The sequence below is a fragment of the Lethenteron reissneri genome, chromosome 58, assembly GCF_015708825.2.
Source record: "Lethenteron reissneri isolate LAM-NWPU_2019-01 chromosome 58, ASM1570882v1, whole genome shotgun sequence".
Taxonomy (NCBI): domain Eukaryota; kingdom Metazoa; phylum Chordata; class Hyperoartia; order Petromyzontiformes; family Petromyzontidae; genus Lethenteron; species Lethenteron reissneri.
The window spans coordinates 1578255-1597914 of NC_083836.1; the positions used below are offsets into that span (position 1 = coordinate 1578255).

The 19660-nt window shown below is 53.9% G+C and overlaps 1 protein-coding gene across 2 annotated transcripts in view; it reads left to right on the top strand.

The window, feature by feature from the left end:
• GK5 (glycerol kinase 5) overlaps positions 1–18048 on the top strand; it is a 30687-nt gene extending 12639 nt beyond the window's left edge. For both annotated transcript variants that reach the window (XM_061575334.1, XM_061575332.1), the window contains exons 6-18: positions 608–701; positions 901–1032; positions 2015–2090; positions 2724–2785; positions 3628–3701; positions 4583–4643; positions 6202–6328; positions 8437–8541; positions 9249–9343; positions 11424–11527; positions 11702–11761; positions 12143–12276; positions 12969–18048. In XM_061575334.1, coding sequence (XP_061431318.1) covers positions 608–701; positions 901–1032; positions 2015–2090; positions 2724–2785; positions 3628–3701; positions 4583–4643; positions 6202–6328; positions 8437–8541; positions 9249–9343; positions 11424–11527; positions 11702–11761; positions 12143–12276; positions 12969–13117 — 1273 coding nt within the window. In that variant the 3' untranslated portion in view covers positions 13118–18048. The remainder of the gene's footprint in view (positions 1–607; positions 702–900; positions 1033–2014; positions 2091–2723; positions 2786–3627; positions 3702–4582; positions 4644–6201; positions 6329–8436; positions 8542–9248; positions 9344–11423; positions 11528–11701; positions 11762–12142; positions 12277–12968) is intronic.
• Positions 18049–19660: the final 1612 nt, after the last annotated feature.

The following is a 19660-nucleotide window of genomic DNA, read 5'->3' on the forward strand; positions in this document are numbered from 1 at the left end:
ACCCTCACCATGTCCCTAAACATTAACCCTCACCGGGACCTTAAAAACCCCAACCCTCACCATGTCCCTAAACATTAACCCTCACCGTGACCCTAAAAACCCCAACCCTTACCATGACCTTAAAAACCCCAACCCTTACCGTGACCCTAAACCCTAACCCTCACCGTGACCCTAAACATTAACCCTCACACTAAAAACCCCAACCCTTACCATGTCCCTAAACATTAACCCTTACCGTGACCCTAAACCCTAACCCTCACCGTGACCCTAACCCTTGACTCTGACACGAACAAATAAAGGTCAGAGTGAGTTCCTGCTCAGATGAGCATTGAGGCGTTGGTGCTCTCCTCCCAGTGTACAGCCCTGCCTGAGCCACTGGTGGAAATTCCTCATTCCCACGGCAGGGCATGTCTATCCAGAGGACAAACACTGTTGACTTCCTCACAATAAACATTGTGGGGCCGAGTTGATTCCCCCGAGAGTCGACTTCCCAACTCGAGGACTTGCCGATTGTGAGCCGCTGTCCCCCCCCCCCCGCTGCCGAGTCACCTGGCCGGATGATCAGTTGCCGGTAAAACCCTCGACTCCACCCCTCCCCCACCGCTAGGCAGACGGGGAAACCGTTCCACAACTTCATCAGCTGGCAGGACCTGCGCGCCTCCGAGCTGGTGGAGTCCTGGAACCACTCGTTCACGCTGCAGGTGAGCGGCAGCGGCGGTGGCGGAGAAGTGCCGATGGTGCACGGTGAGAGTGGCGACTCGTCATTTTGCTCGCTCGTGCGTACGTGGGCGCCGTTAGACTTTGGAATTGAACGGCTGAATTCCCACCCTGCGGTGTCCTGTGACTGTCGCCCTCCCCCCCCTCCGGCCCCCCCGGCTCCCCCCGCCCCTCCCCCGGTAGAGCGTGCACGGCCTCTTCAAGCTTCTCCACTCGGTGACGCGGCACAAGCGCTTAAAGGCGGCGAGCGTCATCAACTTCAGCACTCAGCACGTCACCATGCGCCTCATGTGGGTGCTGCAGAACATCCCGGCGGTGAGCGAGGGCCGCTCGCAAGGAGGCCGGGGGCCGGGGGGGCGGCCGGAGGAGGGGGGGCGATATCGGTGGTCACCGGGGGCCTCCGGACGCTGCGCCCTATCGCATCAACTGCCGACACAAAGGGATTTGGGCCCAGAGGTCGCAACCGGGTACCCGATACCCGTACCCTACCCGATACCCGGCTATCCGTACCCGGCCAGGTACGGGTACGGGTAGCCAGTTTGCGACCCTGGTGCGGCCGGGTACGGGTACGGGTAGGCCGTGAGTCACTGGTGAGTATCCGTTTGTCACTCATTTCGGGTAGGGTACGGGTAGGGAACAGCTACCCGTATCCGGCCGGGTACGGGTACCCATTTGCGACCCTGGTGCGGCCGGGTACGGGTAAGGAATCAAAACCCATTTGCGACCTCTGCTTGGGCCTCATGTTCTAAGCCACGACTCGGCTCTTGGCTCTGGCTCTAGCTCAAGTGAGTCGGCTTAAAGCCATGCTGAGCTTGAGCCGGCTCTGAACATGATTCCCAGCCGCGCTCCCAAGCCATGGCCGAGCTGCTCTCATGCATCTTTGAAAGCAGTCGGAGCGGCTCAGGCCTGAGCTGAATCAAGAGCCGAACTCCAGACCTTCGTTCGAAACCTCGGAGTAATAACGTTTTAGAATTGGTAAAGAGCAGTTTTTATTGTTCACTCTCAAGAGTGCGGGAGATTGATTCAGAGGCACGGGAAACCACAGACAGATCAGGATACAACAATTTCCCAATCTCTGTGGTCCTATATTGGAATGTTCGGTCAACTCGATTAGTGAGTGTACATGAATACTGGGCATGTGGCGGTGAGACTGGCCCTTGCTGGAGGATGAGAGGTGCTCTGTGTGTGTGTGTGTGCGTGTGTCTGTTGAACTTCTTAATCAGGTGCTACTCGATGACAGCACTTGCCCCAACACTCTGTTAAGGCTATACTGGGGATCTTTGTCTTGTTTGTGCAGGTGCAGGAAGCGTCGCAGGAAGGCAACTGCTGCCTCGGCACCATCGACACGTGGCTGCTGTATCGACTGACGGGAGGTAGAGTCCGGCAACGCACGGTTAACCACCACGTTACAACCACACGCACTGGAGGGCCACGTGCCATTAGCGAGTAGCACCGATGAAGGCCGGCACAGCACACGAGGGGGGTGGATGCCCAGCACGACGCCCGGCCTGCCTGCAAGCATATCCGATTAGCACGGTTGGCTATGTACAGGCGCGAAGGAAGTTCAGCGTACACACGCGCACACACACTGAGCATTTCTCATCCTCCAGCATGGCCCAGTCTCACCGCCACATGCCCAGTATTCATGCACACTCACTAATGGAGTTGACCGAACTTCCCAGAACAGGACCACAGAGATTGGGCAATTGTTGTGTCCTGATCTGTCTGTGGTTTTCCCGTGCCTCTGAATCATCAAGTGGCGAGTGACGTCTCAACGGAATCTTCCCACACCCATCACCACCACTAGCCAGCATGGTAAAGTCTGGTCAAACGACCCCCCATGGCCGACGTGGTGTTTATCCTTCAGTGGTTTGATGAAGAGCTTTAAACGAATGGTTAAATGAATTGTTAGCTGTGTGGGTATGTTTGCTTGTGCGACGTCACCACCATTCAGTGGTTGCTGTTTCTGCTGTGCTCTGTTTGCAATGGGTGGTTTCATTTCCCAGGACAAGTCTACGCCACCGATTACTCCAACGCCAGCTCCACGGGAATCTTTGACCCTTACCAGGTATTGAGACCAGCCAGCAAGCCACGGTCTGTGCACGTGTGTGTGTGTGTGAGACTGCTGTGCCTCGGAGTGGGTTAGCGGTAGTGCAGCGGCTAGTGCTCTACTCTACGAGCGTGAGTTAAAAGCTTCTTGGCTCACAAGGTACTGCAAACACATTCCTGCGGAGGGAGCTGGTAGGAACGTTGGGTTGCTCGGTCAATGGCCAGGGCCAACTACGGCGTGGTGTATTCCACAAATATGGCCGACTGTGAGGGCGGGCACAAGCCGGCGTGAGTAGGTTAAACGTTGAGTTTTATAAGGGCACCACGGGGTGACCAGCCCCTCCCCACCCAGCCCCACCCTTCCCACCTCCCACCCAGCCCCACCTTCTCCACCCAGCCCCTCCCCATCCTGCCCCACCCTCCCCACCCAGCCCCTCCCCACCCTCCCCACCCAGCCCCTCCCTCCCCACCCAGCCCCTCCCTGCACGACAGACGGACGGACACACTAATCCCCTGTGGGCTGGTGGAACCAGTGGGTTTCTACCAGTAAAATAAATTTAACTGAAGAAAGCGAGCAACCAGAGTTAGATTCCACCCCCGCCCAACAGCCAACACCAGTGATGATTATCTGAACCGGTCCTGGACCTCCCCAAGGTCGACTCATCCTAGAATGAGTACCTTGCGTGATGCATAAACATTGCTACCAGGGAGACAAATGCGGTCGGGCCTCGCTATGGCTCGTGCTCTTTGCCAGCCAATAACACTTGCCCTCCAACAGCCTGTGCAGGATACGCGCGGGGGGGGGGGTTTGTCTTTGTGTAACTAAGAGGTTTCTTCTGTCTGCCCCCTTGTCACGCTCAGATGGCCTGGAGCACCTTCCTCATGGGCCTTGTGTCTCTGCCTGGAAACATTTTCCCGCCAGTGGAAGACACGAGGTGAGCGTGCGTACATAATCGTACGCACACGGCCGCGTGGGCACAACCTGTACAATTGGGATTGGCATTTGGACAAAAGTAAAATGTTAAACCGGAATGTCCAAACATTCTGTACATCCTCTGCTAAATTTATCAAGAGCCGGGCGCAGCCCTCCCACCCACCCTTTAACTCTGACACACACAGACACGTGTATGTACACAGACACGTGTATGTACACGTGTATGTACACGTGTCTGTGTGTGTTCAGTCTCGAGAGGGGGTGGGGGCGGTGACGCAGTGGTTGAGCGTGCTGCGCTACGAACCTGGTGTCCCGAGTTCGAGTCCCGCTCACATGCCAACACCAGTGACGATTATCTGAAGCAGTCCTGGGCTTCCCCAAGGTCGGCTCGGCCTCAAATGAGTACCTGGTGCGGTGTATAAACACAAGCCTTGGGGAGACAAAAGCCGTGGTGCTTGGCACGCCTCCCATCGTGTGTTGCGTCAGCCTTCATAGGCGCTGCTCGCTAACAGCACTTTCCGCAACAGTCTGTTTGAAGGCTCTATGCTGGATCTTTGTATGCATTGGCGCAATGATTAGTGGCACTGCGCTACAAACCTGCCACCCGAGTTCAATTCCCGCTCACGGTCAACATCTTGGCGAATATCCGAACTGGTTCTGTGCTGTACCCTAGGTCAAGGCTCAACTTAAAAAAACAACGCTGGTGCGGTGTGTAAAACATCAGCCCTGGGGAGACAAAGGTGGCTGCGCATGGTTCTGTCCACACCACCCCTCGGGTGCCGTGTTGGCCTTCGTAGGGTGCTACTCGCCAACGGCGCTTGCCCAAAACAACCCGTGTGGCCCACACGGCGCATCTTATTGACTTCGTCTTTTGCTTCTCAGCAAGCTGTACGGGCACACGGAGGAGGCGCTGTTCGGAGCGCCCATCGCCGTCACGGCGCTGGTGAGTCGCGAGCGGTCGCCCCTGCGCGGCTCGGATCGTGCAAGCCGGACACGGCGTTGAGCCTTCGTGTCACGTGCGGCTGAATGAATGTGCACTCTCCAGTCCGTGTGCCAGAGGTCGCAAACGGGTTTTGATTCCTTACCCGTACCCGGCCGCACCAGGGTCGCAAATGGGTACCCGTACCCGTACCTGGCCGGGTACGGGTTCCCGTTCCCTACCTGTACCCGTACCCTACCCGAAATGAGTGACAAACGGTTACTCACCAGTGACTCACGGCCTACCCGTACCCGTACCCGGCCGCACCAGGGTCGCAAACGGGTACCCGTATCCGTACCCGGCCGGGTACGGGTAGCTGGGTATCGGGTAGGGTACGGGTATCGGGTACCCGGTTGCGACCTCAGCCGTGTGCACATCCGTTGAGCGGCTTGGGTCGTTGCACGTTGGATTTCACCGACGCATCTGTTTGGGTTTTCGCAGCTGAATTTGGTTCACTCTGTTGTGGCTCGTAGACTTACACAGAGACGCACAGACTCGCGAAGACGTCCATAGACATCATACGGACTAGGGGCTATGGCAGATAGCCTTGGTTACTCTAGCAGAGAGTACATCGAGTGAGATAAGAGAGGAGGGGTAGGAGACTGTGTCGAGAGGAGTAGCAGTGGATGGGAAGTGGGGATAGAGAGTATCGATCAACCATGATCAATCCATTGCTCCCCAAGCCATCGCCATCTCACGATCTTGTGATGCAACAATCCATGCAGCACCTACCGCATGAGCTGATGTCATCGCTCCATCTCCGTGACCCACTCACTCAGCCACCCATTTACTCAGGCACCAACTCACTCTCCCACCCACTCAGCCACCAACTCACTCACTCAGCCACCAACCCACTCACCCACCCACTCAGCCACTAACTCACTCACTCAGCCACCAACCCACTCACCCACTCACTCAGCCACTACTCACTCACTCAGCCACCAACCCCCTCACCCACTCACTCAGCCACTAACTCACTCACCCCACTCAGCCACCAACTCACTCACCCACCCACTTAGCCACGAACTCACTCAGCAGCAACCCACTCACCCACTCACTCAGCCACCCACTGACTCACCCACTCACTCAGCCACCATCCCACTCACCCACTGACGCGGCCACCCACTCACCACACTGCAGGTCACGACACGTCTCTTTCAGCCTCTTCCCTCGCACTGCTGCCCTCTGGAATGCCCTCTTCCCATCATGATAGCTTTATTCACACTCTCATGAAAAACCGTGCTAACATTCAAGAAACATTTTGAACTCTTGGATCTTTCCCAACTTCAATAGTTAGTACCGTTTGTTGCTGGCCGTTTGGCGTTTTGGGCCTTTGGGCCTGCGCTCTGCAACCGCGACACATCCCAGTTTGTTTTGTTCCTCCGAAGCGACGTGCGTGCGTGTGTGCGCCTTCATAGGCGCTCGCTAACAGCACTTGCCTCTACAGTCTGTTAAGGCTACACGAGGGATCTTTGTCTTTGTTGTGTGCGCGCGTGTGGGATGGTGGCGTCCGCACGGATAGGTCGCGGACCAGCAGGCGGCCATGTTTGGCGAGTGCTGCTTCGAGCCGGGCGACGTGAAGCTGACGATGGGCACCGGCACGTTCGTGAACATCAACACCGGGCAGAGGCCCCACGCCTCCGTGGCCGGTGAGTAGGCCTGGACGCCCAGCCCCTGCCCCCCCCCCCCCACCTACTTACCCCCCCACCTCACCTCCTTTCCCCCTCACCCACCCCGCCCCACCCCACCCCACCTCCTTCCCCCCCCACCCCACCCCACCTCCTTCCCCCCCCACCCACCCCACCCCACCTCCTTTCCCCCCCACCCACCCCACCTCCTTTCCCCCCCACCCACCCCACCCCACCCTCCACCCCACCTCATTTCACCCCCACCCACCCCATCTCCTTTCCCCCCCACCCACCCCACCCCACCTCCTTTCCCCCCCACCCACCCCACCCCACCTCCTTTCCCCCCCACCCACCCCACCCCACCTCCTTTCCCCCCCATACCACTCTCCCACCCTCCTTCCCCCCCCAGCAATGCAGTTGTAGGGGCCACCAATCACCAGGGAGCGGTGGACGGGGGGAGGGGCTGGGGAGGGGCTTAGTTGGATGACATCACGCACCGTTAAGTTGGGAGTGGGGCGTTTAAGCAGAGGAGCTGTATAACACGCGGGAGGCTTTCACTACCAATATCATCCATAGTAGAGGTTTTTTGGGTTCGATCGCGTAAATATATAAATGTATCGTTCAACCCGCCACCACCCGACACAGCCAACTAGTAAGGGTTGTCACGTAAACAGAACGTGGCCAATTCGTTACTAGTACAGCACTAGTGTATAGTGTAGTATATAGTGTAGTGTGTAGTGTAGTGTGTAGTGTATAGTAGTGTAGTGTATAGTGTAGGGTATAGTAGTGTAGTGTATAGTGTAGTGTACTAGTACAGCACTAACCAGTGTGTTGGCGAGCCAATCCACAACATTTACAAACTGACTACGACGTTTCGCCAGTAATTACAACCAGCTTCATCAGGCGACAGCCAGATTTGTGGAGAAGTCCACCTGTTTAGTTCCGTATTTAGAGGCGTAGATGTGGTGACCACCCTTCTGCGCTCTTGCGCAAAGTGGGGGGGGGGGATTACTGAGTCAACGTTCATGATGCATGTGCATTATGCGAGCCCTTTGAGCTTGTCCTTCCGGTCTATTGTGTATTAAAATAGCTGCACCAACGCTAATCCCTATTGAAGTATGCTGCTCTTTATAGGCATGTATTTAAACAATGTTTTATTTCATTCTTCGCTTGCACGCAACACTAAGGCGGTAGCTATCCGAACGGTTAAAATTATTTTTATTTCTTTCAATATCGATAGATTCTCTAATTAGTCTTGGCCAGTAGTACAGTCTTGGCCAGTAGTACAGCACACCGATGTTCCTGTACTACTGGGCAATACTGATTAGAGAATTTATCGAATTGGCACGTTCTGTTTACGCGACAACCCTTACTAGTTGGCTGTGTCGGGTGGTGGTGGCGGGTTTTAACGACACATTTATATATTTACGCGATCTAAAAAGCCTCTATTGTAGAGGAGCTGTAGCCGAAGGGTATAAGGCATGAATGGTATGAGGCATGAGGGGTAATGCACGAGCAACTTATACAGGGGCCAAAGTGCGATCGCATATCAGCACACCTCGCTAACACGAAAGGGAAAACGATCCGTTCCAGTAGATTGGGGTTGGCCAGAAACCAAGGCACAGGAATGACGGGAGCGGTAGGAGAGTGCGGTGGAGGGGAGTAGAGGGAGAGGTGGTAGGTGCAGTGGCGGATGAAGCTAGTGAGGGACCTGTAGCATGATGTTATAAAGAGGCCCTAAATAAAAAACATAAATATTAAAAGACAAATTTTTTACTTGCATAGTAAAGTCATTGTATTTTTTCATTTGCTATACAGCGAGATAATATGACAAATCGCTAACCTTAAACACCCAGTCGTTCATAAAAATTGAAGGCTGGATTGTACTATAGTAATTGCAAGTGCAGAATCACTGAACTGGAATTAATATCTTGAAAACATTTAGCGCGGGGCCCTTGAAAGTGCGAGGCCCGTAGCATATGTAGCTACTTTTGCGACTAGGATAATCCGGCACTGGGTAGGGGTTGATACGGTACAGGCCGAATGCCCAGCGGTGACGCTGTTGATGCTGCTGCTGCTGCGTCGTCGTCGGTGTGCCTCCTCCTCCTCCTCGCCGTCCCCTCCCCCAGGGCTGTACCCCGTCGTGGGCTGGAAGATCCGCGAGGAGCTCGTGTTCCTGGCCGAGGGGAACGCGGCCGACACGGGGACCTCCTTGAAATGGGCGCAGGAGCTTGGTGAGACAGAGACATGCACACAAACAAGGACAAAGATCCCCCCCCCTCGTGTAGCCTTAACAGACTGTAGAGGCAAGTGCTGTTAGCGAGCACCTGTGAAGGCCGGAACGGCACACGAGGGGGTGGGTTGCCAGCACCACGCCCGACCGCCTTTGTCTCCCCAGTGGCGATGATGTTTACACACCTGCACCAGGTACTCATTTGAAGCTGATATTGCCCGTCAGCAGGAATTGAACTGGGGTGACCCAATTCGTATCGCAGCGCTAACCACTGCGCCACCGCTCCCCAGGGAAGCACGCACACGCGCGCTTAAACACCTTGACAAACGCTCGGCTTGACGGCCGCATTGCAGACGATTCCTTTTGCGGTGCCGCGGCTTTCACAAAGTTCACCTTCGCTGCCACGGCACGACATGGGCCCCTGGCGCGGCACACGGCAGTCAGCAGGGGGGGGACAAAGGCGGCCTGGGCGCCACGCTGGCCACGCCGCGTCCTAATGCGCACTGCTCCAACGCTGTAAACGCTGCACACGTGGCCGCTGAGGCTTGCACCCCCCACCAAACACAAGGTAGCGGTGGGTGGGGAAGGGGGAGGAGTAGTAGGGGGGCTGAGGATGGGGGGACTTAGTTGGGTGACATCGTTAAGTAGGGGAATGGGTTTGTGAGTGGCGTAAATCTTCAGTTGCGCTCCTCGCGTGCCGCGGGCCAGACCTCTTCCAGGACGTGAGCGAGATCGCCGTGCTGGCGCAGAGCGTCCCGGATTCGGGCGGCGTTTACTTCGTGCCGGCGTTCAGCGGCCTCCAGGTGAGCGGGGGCGGGCGCTCGAATCACCCTCGCCGGTTTTTGCGACCGCCACCGCTGCAGAATAACCGTTGGCAGGCAATTGTCGCCGGTGGTAATGGTTGGCGCAAATATTTCCTGTTGTAAAAATCAGCGCATCCCGGAGGCCCCGGGACCGGATCGCCCCGTGGGTCCCTCTTGTTCATTCACGACAAAATTACAGGCGCGCTGTCGGAGGGCGTGGAGCCCTCGTTTGTGCGAGGCCCGGGGCAAAGTGTCGCTGGTGCCTGCCCCCAACCCACCCCACCACCACTCTGGGCAGACCACAGTCTGAGCAATTCTGATGGCAGCTTCTTCCCTGAGTGCGCAGCCGCGAGGCAAATTCCCATCAGACCAGCGGACGTGAAGCCCCCTCCGTTTGAGATGTCGCGGATTCAAGTGGGTGAACAGGCAGGATCTGGACAGATGAAGGAGACAGTCAGGTGCGCCACTGATTGCTTTTCTGCTAAAGCAACGCTTACATTGTAATCAATGGGCGACTGAAAAACCTGAAACGAACCCAGGATTCCAACCCAGGCTCCCAGCGGTTCTGGCTCAGCGCTCTGATCTGTAACCCAACCCACAAGAATCGATATTAATCGACGAATCGACGCTTCCATAGCGGCCTCGCGATCATAGCTGTGGTGACATGGCCTCTCACCTGGCTTCTATTCCCCCTGTTTTTAATGTAAGAAAATAAATAACGCCTCCCTCCCATATTTGTCTCCCCACACACGAAAACGTTTAAAACGAATACTTTTAGGGACCAATTTCTACCAGAAAGGATCCCTGCCCATAAACAGCGAGTCCACAGAGACAAATATGAGAAGGGGGGGGGGGGCATTATTTGTTATCGTCACAGTGACGCTTAACGGTCATTCATTGTGCCCCGCTTTGTCTTCCCCGCATCCGCCGTGTTCAAAAGAGGAGAAAGGTGGGTGACTCATCGTCACAGCTCGGTTCCAATCTGCCAAACGCCCCGGCAGCAGCACGGCACTGCCTGTAGTTTAGCCACAGATCAACGCTTCGAAGCGCGATGGCACCAGCACGGCGCTGCCTGTAGTTTAGCCACAGATCAAAGCTGCCAAGCGCGATGGCAGTAGCACATCGCTGCCTGTAGTTTAGCCACAAATCAACGCTTCGAAGCGCTATGGCACCAGCACGACGCTCCCTGTAGTTTAGCCACAGATCAACGCTGCCAAGCGCGATGGCAGTAGCACGTCGCTGCCTGTAGCACAGATCGAAAACTACGGAGCGTGCGTCGCATGCATGCGCCATGTGTGTGTGTGTGAGGAGCGGCGGTGCCGCGGTTAGTACAAGACAATGCCGCGTCGTTGGCTGTGTGGGCCGGACTAGTGGCCGTGGGTAGCCGTGATGGCGGCGGTTAGGGATGGCCTGCGCTGTGCGGAGTGCCGGGGGTTGTGAGAGGCATACGCTGCTGTCGCTTCCTTTCCTGATGCTTCATCTCAATCGCCTGACCTCCGAGGTTTGATCCTCGGCCACACCTTAGGCCGCCTCGGCCTAAAACAGTGACCTCATGTCAGCATGGAAAGACAAAGTTAGCCGATCACGCACCACCCCTGCCCCTCGGCGCTCTGCTGTGCTGTGCCACCCTGAATAGGTGCTCGCTCACATCACTTGCACTGACGTGTTTGTGTGCCTGTGTCCGTGTGTCACATCCCTGCCTTTAGCTGCATTCGATGTGTGTGCATGTGTGTTAGTGTGCGTGTGCATGCTTTTGGTTGTGCATGCGCACACAAGCGTGTGTGGTTGCGTATGTGCGGTTAGCGCACTGCGGTACGAACCCGGCGATCCGAGTTCAATTCGCGCTCGCGGCCAACACCAGCGGCAATGATGTGAACCGGTTCTGGGCCTCCCCCAGGTCGACTCGGCTTGAAATGAGCACGTGGTGCGCTGCGTAAAAACGCCAGCACTGGGGAGACAAAGGCGGCCGGGTTCGGCAACACGACCCCGCCGCGCGCCGCGCCAGCCCTCGTAACTGCACTCGCCACCGCCCATGTTCTCCGTGGGCCACGTGGGGGAAACTTCGTCTTTGTCCTCACAGGCCCCGCTCAACGACCCCAACGCGTGCACCGCCTTGGTGGGGCTCAAGCCGTCCACGAGCCGAGCGCACATCGTGCGTGCCATCGTGGAGGCCCTGGTGTTCCGGTGAGACACACGCGGGCTGTGCCCGACCGCAGCAACGGCAGCAGCAGCTGCTGTTCGACAGCAGTGTGCCGCCGTAGGTTGTTGTGGCTCTGGGCATGCGCTCAGTAACTGCGCTTCAGATGCTCGCGCAGCTTTTGTACGCCGCCTAGAGCCCGTCGCTCTGTGTCCCCGCAGAAACAAGCAGCTGCATAACACGATGCTAGAGGAGACCAGGCTGCCCATGAGACAGATCAGGTACTTGCACGCCCCCCCCTCTTCCCAAACCCCCTCCGTGTAAGTTGGTGAAGGAGGGGGCCCAGGATTGGTTCAATTCATCGCTTGCTACTGTTGTAAGCTGTGGGGTTGCTTGGTTCAAGGGGCAGTGCACGAACCGCTGCTTCACAATGAGCTTGAGTTAACCAACATGGTGGTCATGGTGGTTGGTAACGCTGGTGCCGGCGGTTGTGATGATTGTAGCAGTGCTGATTATAATGATGATCGTTATTTTAGTGGTGGTGGAAGCAGTGGTAATGATGATGATGATCACGGTGATGTTAATAATGATTTTGGTGGTGACGATGATGGTCGTGGTGGTGTTGGTGGTGGCGTTGTCTCCACATGATGTGGCTGGCTCAGGGCGGATGGCGGCGTGTGCAATAACGACTTCGTGCTGCAGCTGACGGCAGACTTGCTGGGCTGCTCCGTCGACCGCCCCCAACACACGGACATGTCCAGCCTGGGAGCTGCCTTCCTCGCAGGCTTAGCCGTGGGTGAGCACCTCCCTCGTTCGCTCGCTCACCCGCTCGCCCGCTCTCTCACTCGCTCGCCCGCTCGTCCTCTCACTCGCTCGTCCACGTTATTCGGACGCTCGCCCAGTTGCCGACTTGCTCACGAGTTCACTCGCTCAATCGCCCACCCGTGCGCTGGCTCGCGCGTCCGCACACACGCTCGGTCCATTCATATCTCTCGCAGAAAAGTGAGAGGATCTGAGGGCCGTTAGGGAACAGTTCTCGGAAGTGGACACCACAGAGCTACATCTTGAGATCCCTTCAGGTGACCTCTAGTCAACACAGTAGGAGGTAGCACTTCTCCACCCACTCTACCGCCGAGGGTATTGTTAGACCCATTACGGTGAAGGTGATATCTTTTTTTTATTCTCAAGAGCTGGAATTCAACCAAATTAAGTGCAGTGATACATTTTATCCAACGGTCTTTTTGTGCAGTCATTGGTGACCCGAATGAAACCATCGACTCGCTGTACCTGAGAGCCCCGTTTTAATCACGGATTTGGCGTGATTCAAGTCCCAGATTCTAACCCAGGAGGAACCCAGCAATGCAAACTTAGTGCTGACCTCCCAGCCACCTTGGCCACTTGAGGAATCCACAGCCGGTTATAACATGACCCTGCGCTAAAGGCCCAGCTCCTGACACCGCCCCAAACCCGACTGTCGGGCCCGCGCAGGCTTTTGGAACGACCCCTCCGAGCTGAAGGTCCTTCGCTGGACGGAGAAGCTGTTCGAGCCGAGGACGCCCAAACCGCAGCTGCTGTCGGACATGAGGAGCTGGGAACGGGCGCTGAAGCTCACGCGCGGCTGGTACAGCAAATCGTGACGGAGGGAGGTCCTCCGTTCCGCCGTGCGCGCGAGCGGCGTCACTGCTTGCGGCGAGGGTCTCCGTGCCACGCGGCAGGTCCAGGCTAAAGCGTATTTGGGATATCTTTTCTGACGGTTGGCCATTGTTCAGACTTTTCCTTGAATGCGTGGAAGGGTGGGCTCCATTGCCGTCGACCGGGGCTCTCTCTCGGAGGGGGGGCGGGGGGTGGATGCTCTTCGTCACCGATTGGCCTGCTACAAAGGTTTATATATATTATATATTTTTTTCTTTTTACAAAGTGAAGAGGATGAACAGTGATCATGATCGGAATGAAAATCTTTGTGCTGGAAAATACCGTAAACTGTTTTAGTTTAGTGCCAAAACGGTCACTTTGGGAAATGAGGGCCCCTTGTTTTAAGGTTCTGTGCCAAAATGTTAACTTTGGTGTCAACAGTTTGTCATCTTCAGTCAATGATTTCCCTTCAGTAGGTGAGTAAATGACGATGCGTCCGCTTCATCGATGACACATCTATCGCCTACGCTCACGTTACGCACATGGAACCGTACGTGCAAGGTTTAATTATGTACGACGTGTACGAAGAGTACGTGTGCGAATTATACGCTCGAGTGACACTCACGCCAGCGGCGTATACGCGAACCGTGCAAACGACACGGTAAGCACGAGCAACGATGACGAGGCTTCAGTAAAAAAAAAACGAGACGAGGCAAATCGATCCCTTCGAGACGCGACCCCCGCAGTCGCGACGATTCCCCGTGTCGCAAGGGTGTCGGATCGGTGCGCGTGTATACTGTTGAACAAGGCATCTGTGTTTCTGTGGCCTGGAACCACACACGAACCAATCCAGTTGATGCTGCTAGAGTGGGAGGAAGAAAAAACAACTCCAGGTAGCTGTGGTTTCTCTGGGTCGCAAAAAACGTTTCAAGGTTTCGGACCTCTCAGTCTTCAAGAGCAGAGTTCAGTTTATACAAATGGTGAAATAGGCGATGGCAAACTGCGGTGACAGTTACACACAGCGTGCGAGTCCAACCTGTCTCCATTGGGAGAAACGAAGCACTTTGCTTGATCTCCTGTGATTTATTGCGCCTTCATGTGTACATGTACTTGAGCGTGTGTAATTATCCTACCTCTCCCCTATCATCGCACTCTACTCCCCTCCACGCACTCTCCCACATCTCATCGCACTCTACTCCCCTCCACCCGCTCTCCTACCTCTCCTCTCTCATCTCACTCTACTCCCCTCCACGCACTCTCCTACCTCTCCCCTCTCATCTCACTCTACTCCCCTCCATGCACTCTCCTACCTCTCCCCTCTCATCTCACTCTACTCCCCTCCACGCACTCTCCTACCTCTCCCCTCTCATCTCACTCTACTCCCCTCCACGCACTCTCCTACCTCTCCCCTCTCATCTCATTCTACTCCCCTCCACACACTCTCCTATTTCTCCCCTCTCATCTCACTCGTCTCCCCTTCACCCGCTCCCCTACCTCTCCCCTCTCATCTCACTCTACTCCCCTCCACTCACTCTCCAACATCTCATCTCACTCTACTCCCCTGCTGGCACTAATTTGCTCCAACAGCCAAGGTTTTCTATCAAAGGGCCCAGTAGCACATTCTTCTTTGTGTTCCCCATACAGCCTGGAACCCCCTTCCCCTATCAATCCGGGCTGTCGATTCCCTCGTTTCTGTACAGTGTCTTGAGATGCGGTCACATTTGGACGCCATATCAATTGTATTGTGCAACTGTATTGTGTCATTGTACAGTATTGTGTAAATGTATCGTCCCAAATGAAGTGCTGCTTTCTTTCCGGATGTCGGCCCACAGTTGGTGCAATCGCCAGCGTTTTGTGGCCTTGATTTGATGTTTTGTTCAGCTGAGAATATAAACCTCCTCCCTGGGTTGGGGGGTTCGTTCGTTTTGACGCGTGTCCAGGAGAACACACGCTGAGAATTATCCACGACTGCAAATGTAATGGCCCCTTTTATTTCTGGCTCCGTTTAAAATTTGAGCTGCGGGTGAATTCTTGAATTTGCTGACAATATTACACACGGGCCTTAAAAACAGTCAACGCTAGCACCGGGCAACGTCTTGCACAGTGGGAATGGTGTAACACGCTGCATGTGGTGCGTCGATGATGATGATGACGGTGGCTCTCGCGACCTCGTTCCACTGCCATGCACCGCCGCTGCTGCCCAGTCCGCCTCCCCGCTGAGCGTGAAGAGTCTGTGACGCGTCGGGCCTGCGAGTCGGTCAGCAACGAAAAAGGTTGCTATGGGGAGGTTATTGCCGAACTGCTCGAGGTTTGAGCAGGCGATGGTAACATTGATCCCCAAAGGTTTATTTTTTCTGTGAAGTATTACATTCAAGTTACAAACTGATCATGCTGCTGCTGCTGCACACTTTGGTACCTACCGTACATCATTTCATGAAAATGCTGAATGGCGAGATAGTATATATTTAAGAACAAATAACCTTGAAGTGTACCCCATCTCGTAAAGTAATCAGGGTTGAGTGTGGATCATTGCACTGTACGATGTTATATGTTCCCACGTCCATGCTTCGTGCCTTCACCACCTCGGCCGGTTGGTGACGGAGGCTCAAATTACCCACACTGCATCGGGAGGCCCTCATCCAGCAGTGGATTGACAAAATGGTCAAAAACTAAGTCTGTACTTTTACAAATATTTATACGAATAAATTAGCACGGTGATGTTTTGATTTGAAGCTTTCGTGACTGCAGGAATCCATAATCTTTGGTTCTTTCGGTAAAGTCACGTAATTCTAACTAATACGGTGATGTTTAATAAAAAATAATGACATTTATAACGCTCCAGATTTTGCACACAAGTCAACAACTCGAGGCTCGGAGCCAAGCTCAGGGCTGCTCTGAAGCCAGACCCAGACAGACAGAGGCCTTCACATGTTTCTTAAAAGTCAGAGTGCATTTGATGTTGCGGATGTGCAAAGGGATTGGAGAGTTCCACACCGAGGGGGCGACAGCAGAGACGACGCATTTAGCATTTCCAAAGGAATTGACATTACGAGGATCGGACAAAATCCAAATACAACAAGGAACTGAGAGGAGAATTCTGGGATTTTTCTTTCGCTGTTTTCTGGCCGGCCGAGTTGCCCTTACAAAAGAAAAAAAGTCGTCTGGCTCGGGAGGGCTTTGCTCGGGAATTATAATTCTGAACGCGGCGGAACCAGAGGGATCCGTCACAGGGTTTGCGCAGCACGGGAGGGTGTAGGGGAAACACCCTCGTGCATGAATAAACCTTGCAGATAAATGTGCCCGTGACAAAACGTGTAGATGTTTACTTGCAGTAGTTTACAGTAATCAACGTAAAAATAATCGCACTAATTTCTTCAGGAAAGCCTCAATGAGTATTAGGACCTGTTAGGAGGGTAAGGCTACATTGGGCTGTTTGGCCAATGCAGTCCTGACGATTAATTTCGCAAGCTGGAGACCCCACGCATTCTAAGCGGATAACCGGTGAAGGTTTGAGATTGATTCAAGAATCCGTTTTCATTCAAGCCGGGGCTGAAGTACCTTCCCGAAGGCGGAACAGGACTTTGAACTACCTCTGTGGGGCAACGGCACTTTAACACGCGCGCACCTCGGCCTCTGCTGTCACTGCTTGCTGCCAGTGGTGCCGTGAAGTCAACAATAGTCTCTCCCAGTGTCCCCATGGGTGCGGGTAAGATGCTTGCGAGTGATGGATAAATATAGTTTGGCAGCTGTCTCGAGACCACAGGCGGCAGGTTACCCTGACCTGTGCGGTGCTGCTAAAGCCTCTCTTATCTCGCTGCCTGGCAGGGTTGAGTGATTCACTTGCACCACCAACCCTTTGATTTGAAGTGTTCGAACACAGGCAAGATACGCCCCCCCTCTCCCGTTTTAATCTACGACAATACTATTGGGGAAAGTGCTGTTCGCGAGCACCTATGAAGGCCGACACGACACACGAGGTGGTGGGTGGCCTTCACCACACCGCGCCGTCTTTGTCTCTCGAGTGGCGATGTTTACACATCGCACCAGGTACTCATTTGAGGCCGAGTCGACCCAGGGGAGGGCCCAGGACCACTTCAGATCATCGTCAGTGGTGTTGGTGGCCGTGAGCGAGAATCCAACTCGGGTCGCTTCCCACCGGGCCTTGCTCCTCTCTCTACAGTCACGAGTGATTTCGAGACAGGCAGGAGGCAGGACAGAGAGGAAAAGTTGAGGACTTTCATTCTAAACTTGCTGCCACGGTTGTCCTTAAACACGAATCTTGGCATCCATTCAGAGTGGACTTTGTCAACTTGCGTTCGGTTTGAGCTGCAGTCCTCATTGGAGTCCGTCGGTCATTTGAATCTTATGGTAGGACCCCGGGGTCCCGAATAAATTGAAGTCAAAATCGTAATTATTACATTTTATTTTTGGCGACTCCGTCCCACCGCGTACACAAACGCCGCGACCCGCCTGGCGCAGATCGTTCTGTTGTCGTCCAAGCGCAGCGGCGAGGACGAATTCGCAGAAGAGACAAAACTCTTAAACTTTGATTAGCGCGTCGTGTAGAGCTCGTCGAGAGGAATAGATTGCCGTGTCGTTCGCCTTCAACAGACGTACAATGACGTCGCAACGCAGTTTATGCCAGAGCCTTGGGGGGGGAGGGGGGCTGATGGGACCCCGGGTGTCCTGCCATGAGGTTCAATTCTCTCCCGTGTCGCGGTGCGCGTGGTGTTGGTTTGAGCACTAATTTAGATGAGTAAAGCTTGAAACGTGTCGTGAAATACAATGTGCAGCTGTGGAAAGACTTAAGTGCATTTGTTGCCGCGAGGTTATCTGTATTTTCAAGAATAATAATTACAAACTCGACTACTCTTTGTTAAAATTGTGAGTTCTCTATCGGTGCTTGTGTGATTAAATGACCAGTTGTAAAGTGTTATTTTCAAATGAGTATATCGTTTTGATTTGAAGCTTTCGTGACTGCAGGAATCCATACTCTTTGGTTCTTTTGGTAAAGTCACGTAGGTAGAAATTATTTTATATAAATTATTTTATAACTACTTGACTTTAGGTATAAATTATGTTATATAAATTATTTTATATTATTTCCTACCTACGTGACTTTACCGAAAGAACCAACGAGTATGAGTATATCGTGTTGACAAGGTTGTAATGACAAACGAAACGTATTCGTAAAGTTAACATTTGCATTCTTCACTTAACGTGTAATGTGCACACATTACATTCTTAACATAGCAGGCTTCTCCAGCCTTAATGTGCTGACATTAGCAACGATCCCTCTCCGTGATGTGTTTATCTGTCGCTTCAATGTACCGAACGTGCAGTCACCTGGGTGACTGCCGCCCGTGACGCGATTGTCAGAGATGAGGTGCAAATATTCGCCCTCGTGATGGTCACGTGCCAAGTGTGTGTGTGTGTTGTGGCTCTGGACATGTAAGCTGTCTTGACCACAAGGTTTTACGAATGGCACGGTGGCCAATACTATAACCGATACCGTATTCACTATCGGGCATGGCCAATCCGCTGCTGGATGAAGGCTTCCTCAAGCCGCCGCCATCTCTCACGATCTAACAATCTCGCTCCTGCACATGATCCCATTTAATGTGTTACCATCTCTGCATTAGACATCTTCACTGGAGTGTCGACACCTTTGGCTGCCACTCCGGCGTGAGTCCCGGGCCATCAGCCAACACTTTTTTGAGTGAGTCGCGAACTCGCCCATGTCCTCTGATCCGTATGTTTCCCTTTCTGTCTTTCAGTGCCAATTCCACGAATTAAAAATGTCACACTTGGCGGGTCTCAAAAACATGTGTCTCGGCTACACATACCCAATGTGTTAGCGTGGATATACGAAGTGCCTGGATTGAGCATGCAGTTGTGAGCTCACCCAGTTATCGGCCATCATCACCAGCAAGCAGGCTGCAGTTTGGTTTAGAAACCAACAGGCTCTGCCAAGACATCTAATTGTTACAATTATTGCCATTACAACTGAACAACAATGGTGTAGTATAATATCAAACAACAGTGACACAATCATCAGTACTGCGTTATGATCCAAGTGACCCCGAATTCAATTCCCGACGACGGCTAACACCAGTGGCGAGTTACACATGCCTACCCTGGAACCTTCAACAACTTAGGCCGACCAGCGTGGTGAAGTACGCTCAGACAAGCCCCATGACCGGCATGTGTCGTGGGGTTGGAGCCCTCGTGCAGAAATGGATGCTCAGTGCGCTGTAAAAATAGCTCAACCTGAAAAAGCACTCGTAGTTTGTATTTGTTGTGCGACAAAAACGAGTGCTCACGGGAACGTGTATATGGGGCAGGGGTCCCAGGGGAAGGTGCCAAGTCAATTGAGCTCGTCCGTTCTTGTCCAGTGAAGTACACACGCACAATGTTCTCTCCACCCACTGGATTTATTGCTGTCACTGTGTTTCCGCAGTGGTGGTAGTTCCTCACGATTTGTTATTTTGTTTACTGTTCCGCGTGTGAACACATGACGATGAAAATAGCTGAAGGGGAGCGGTGGT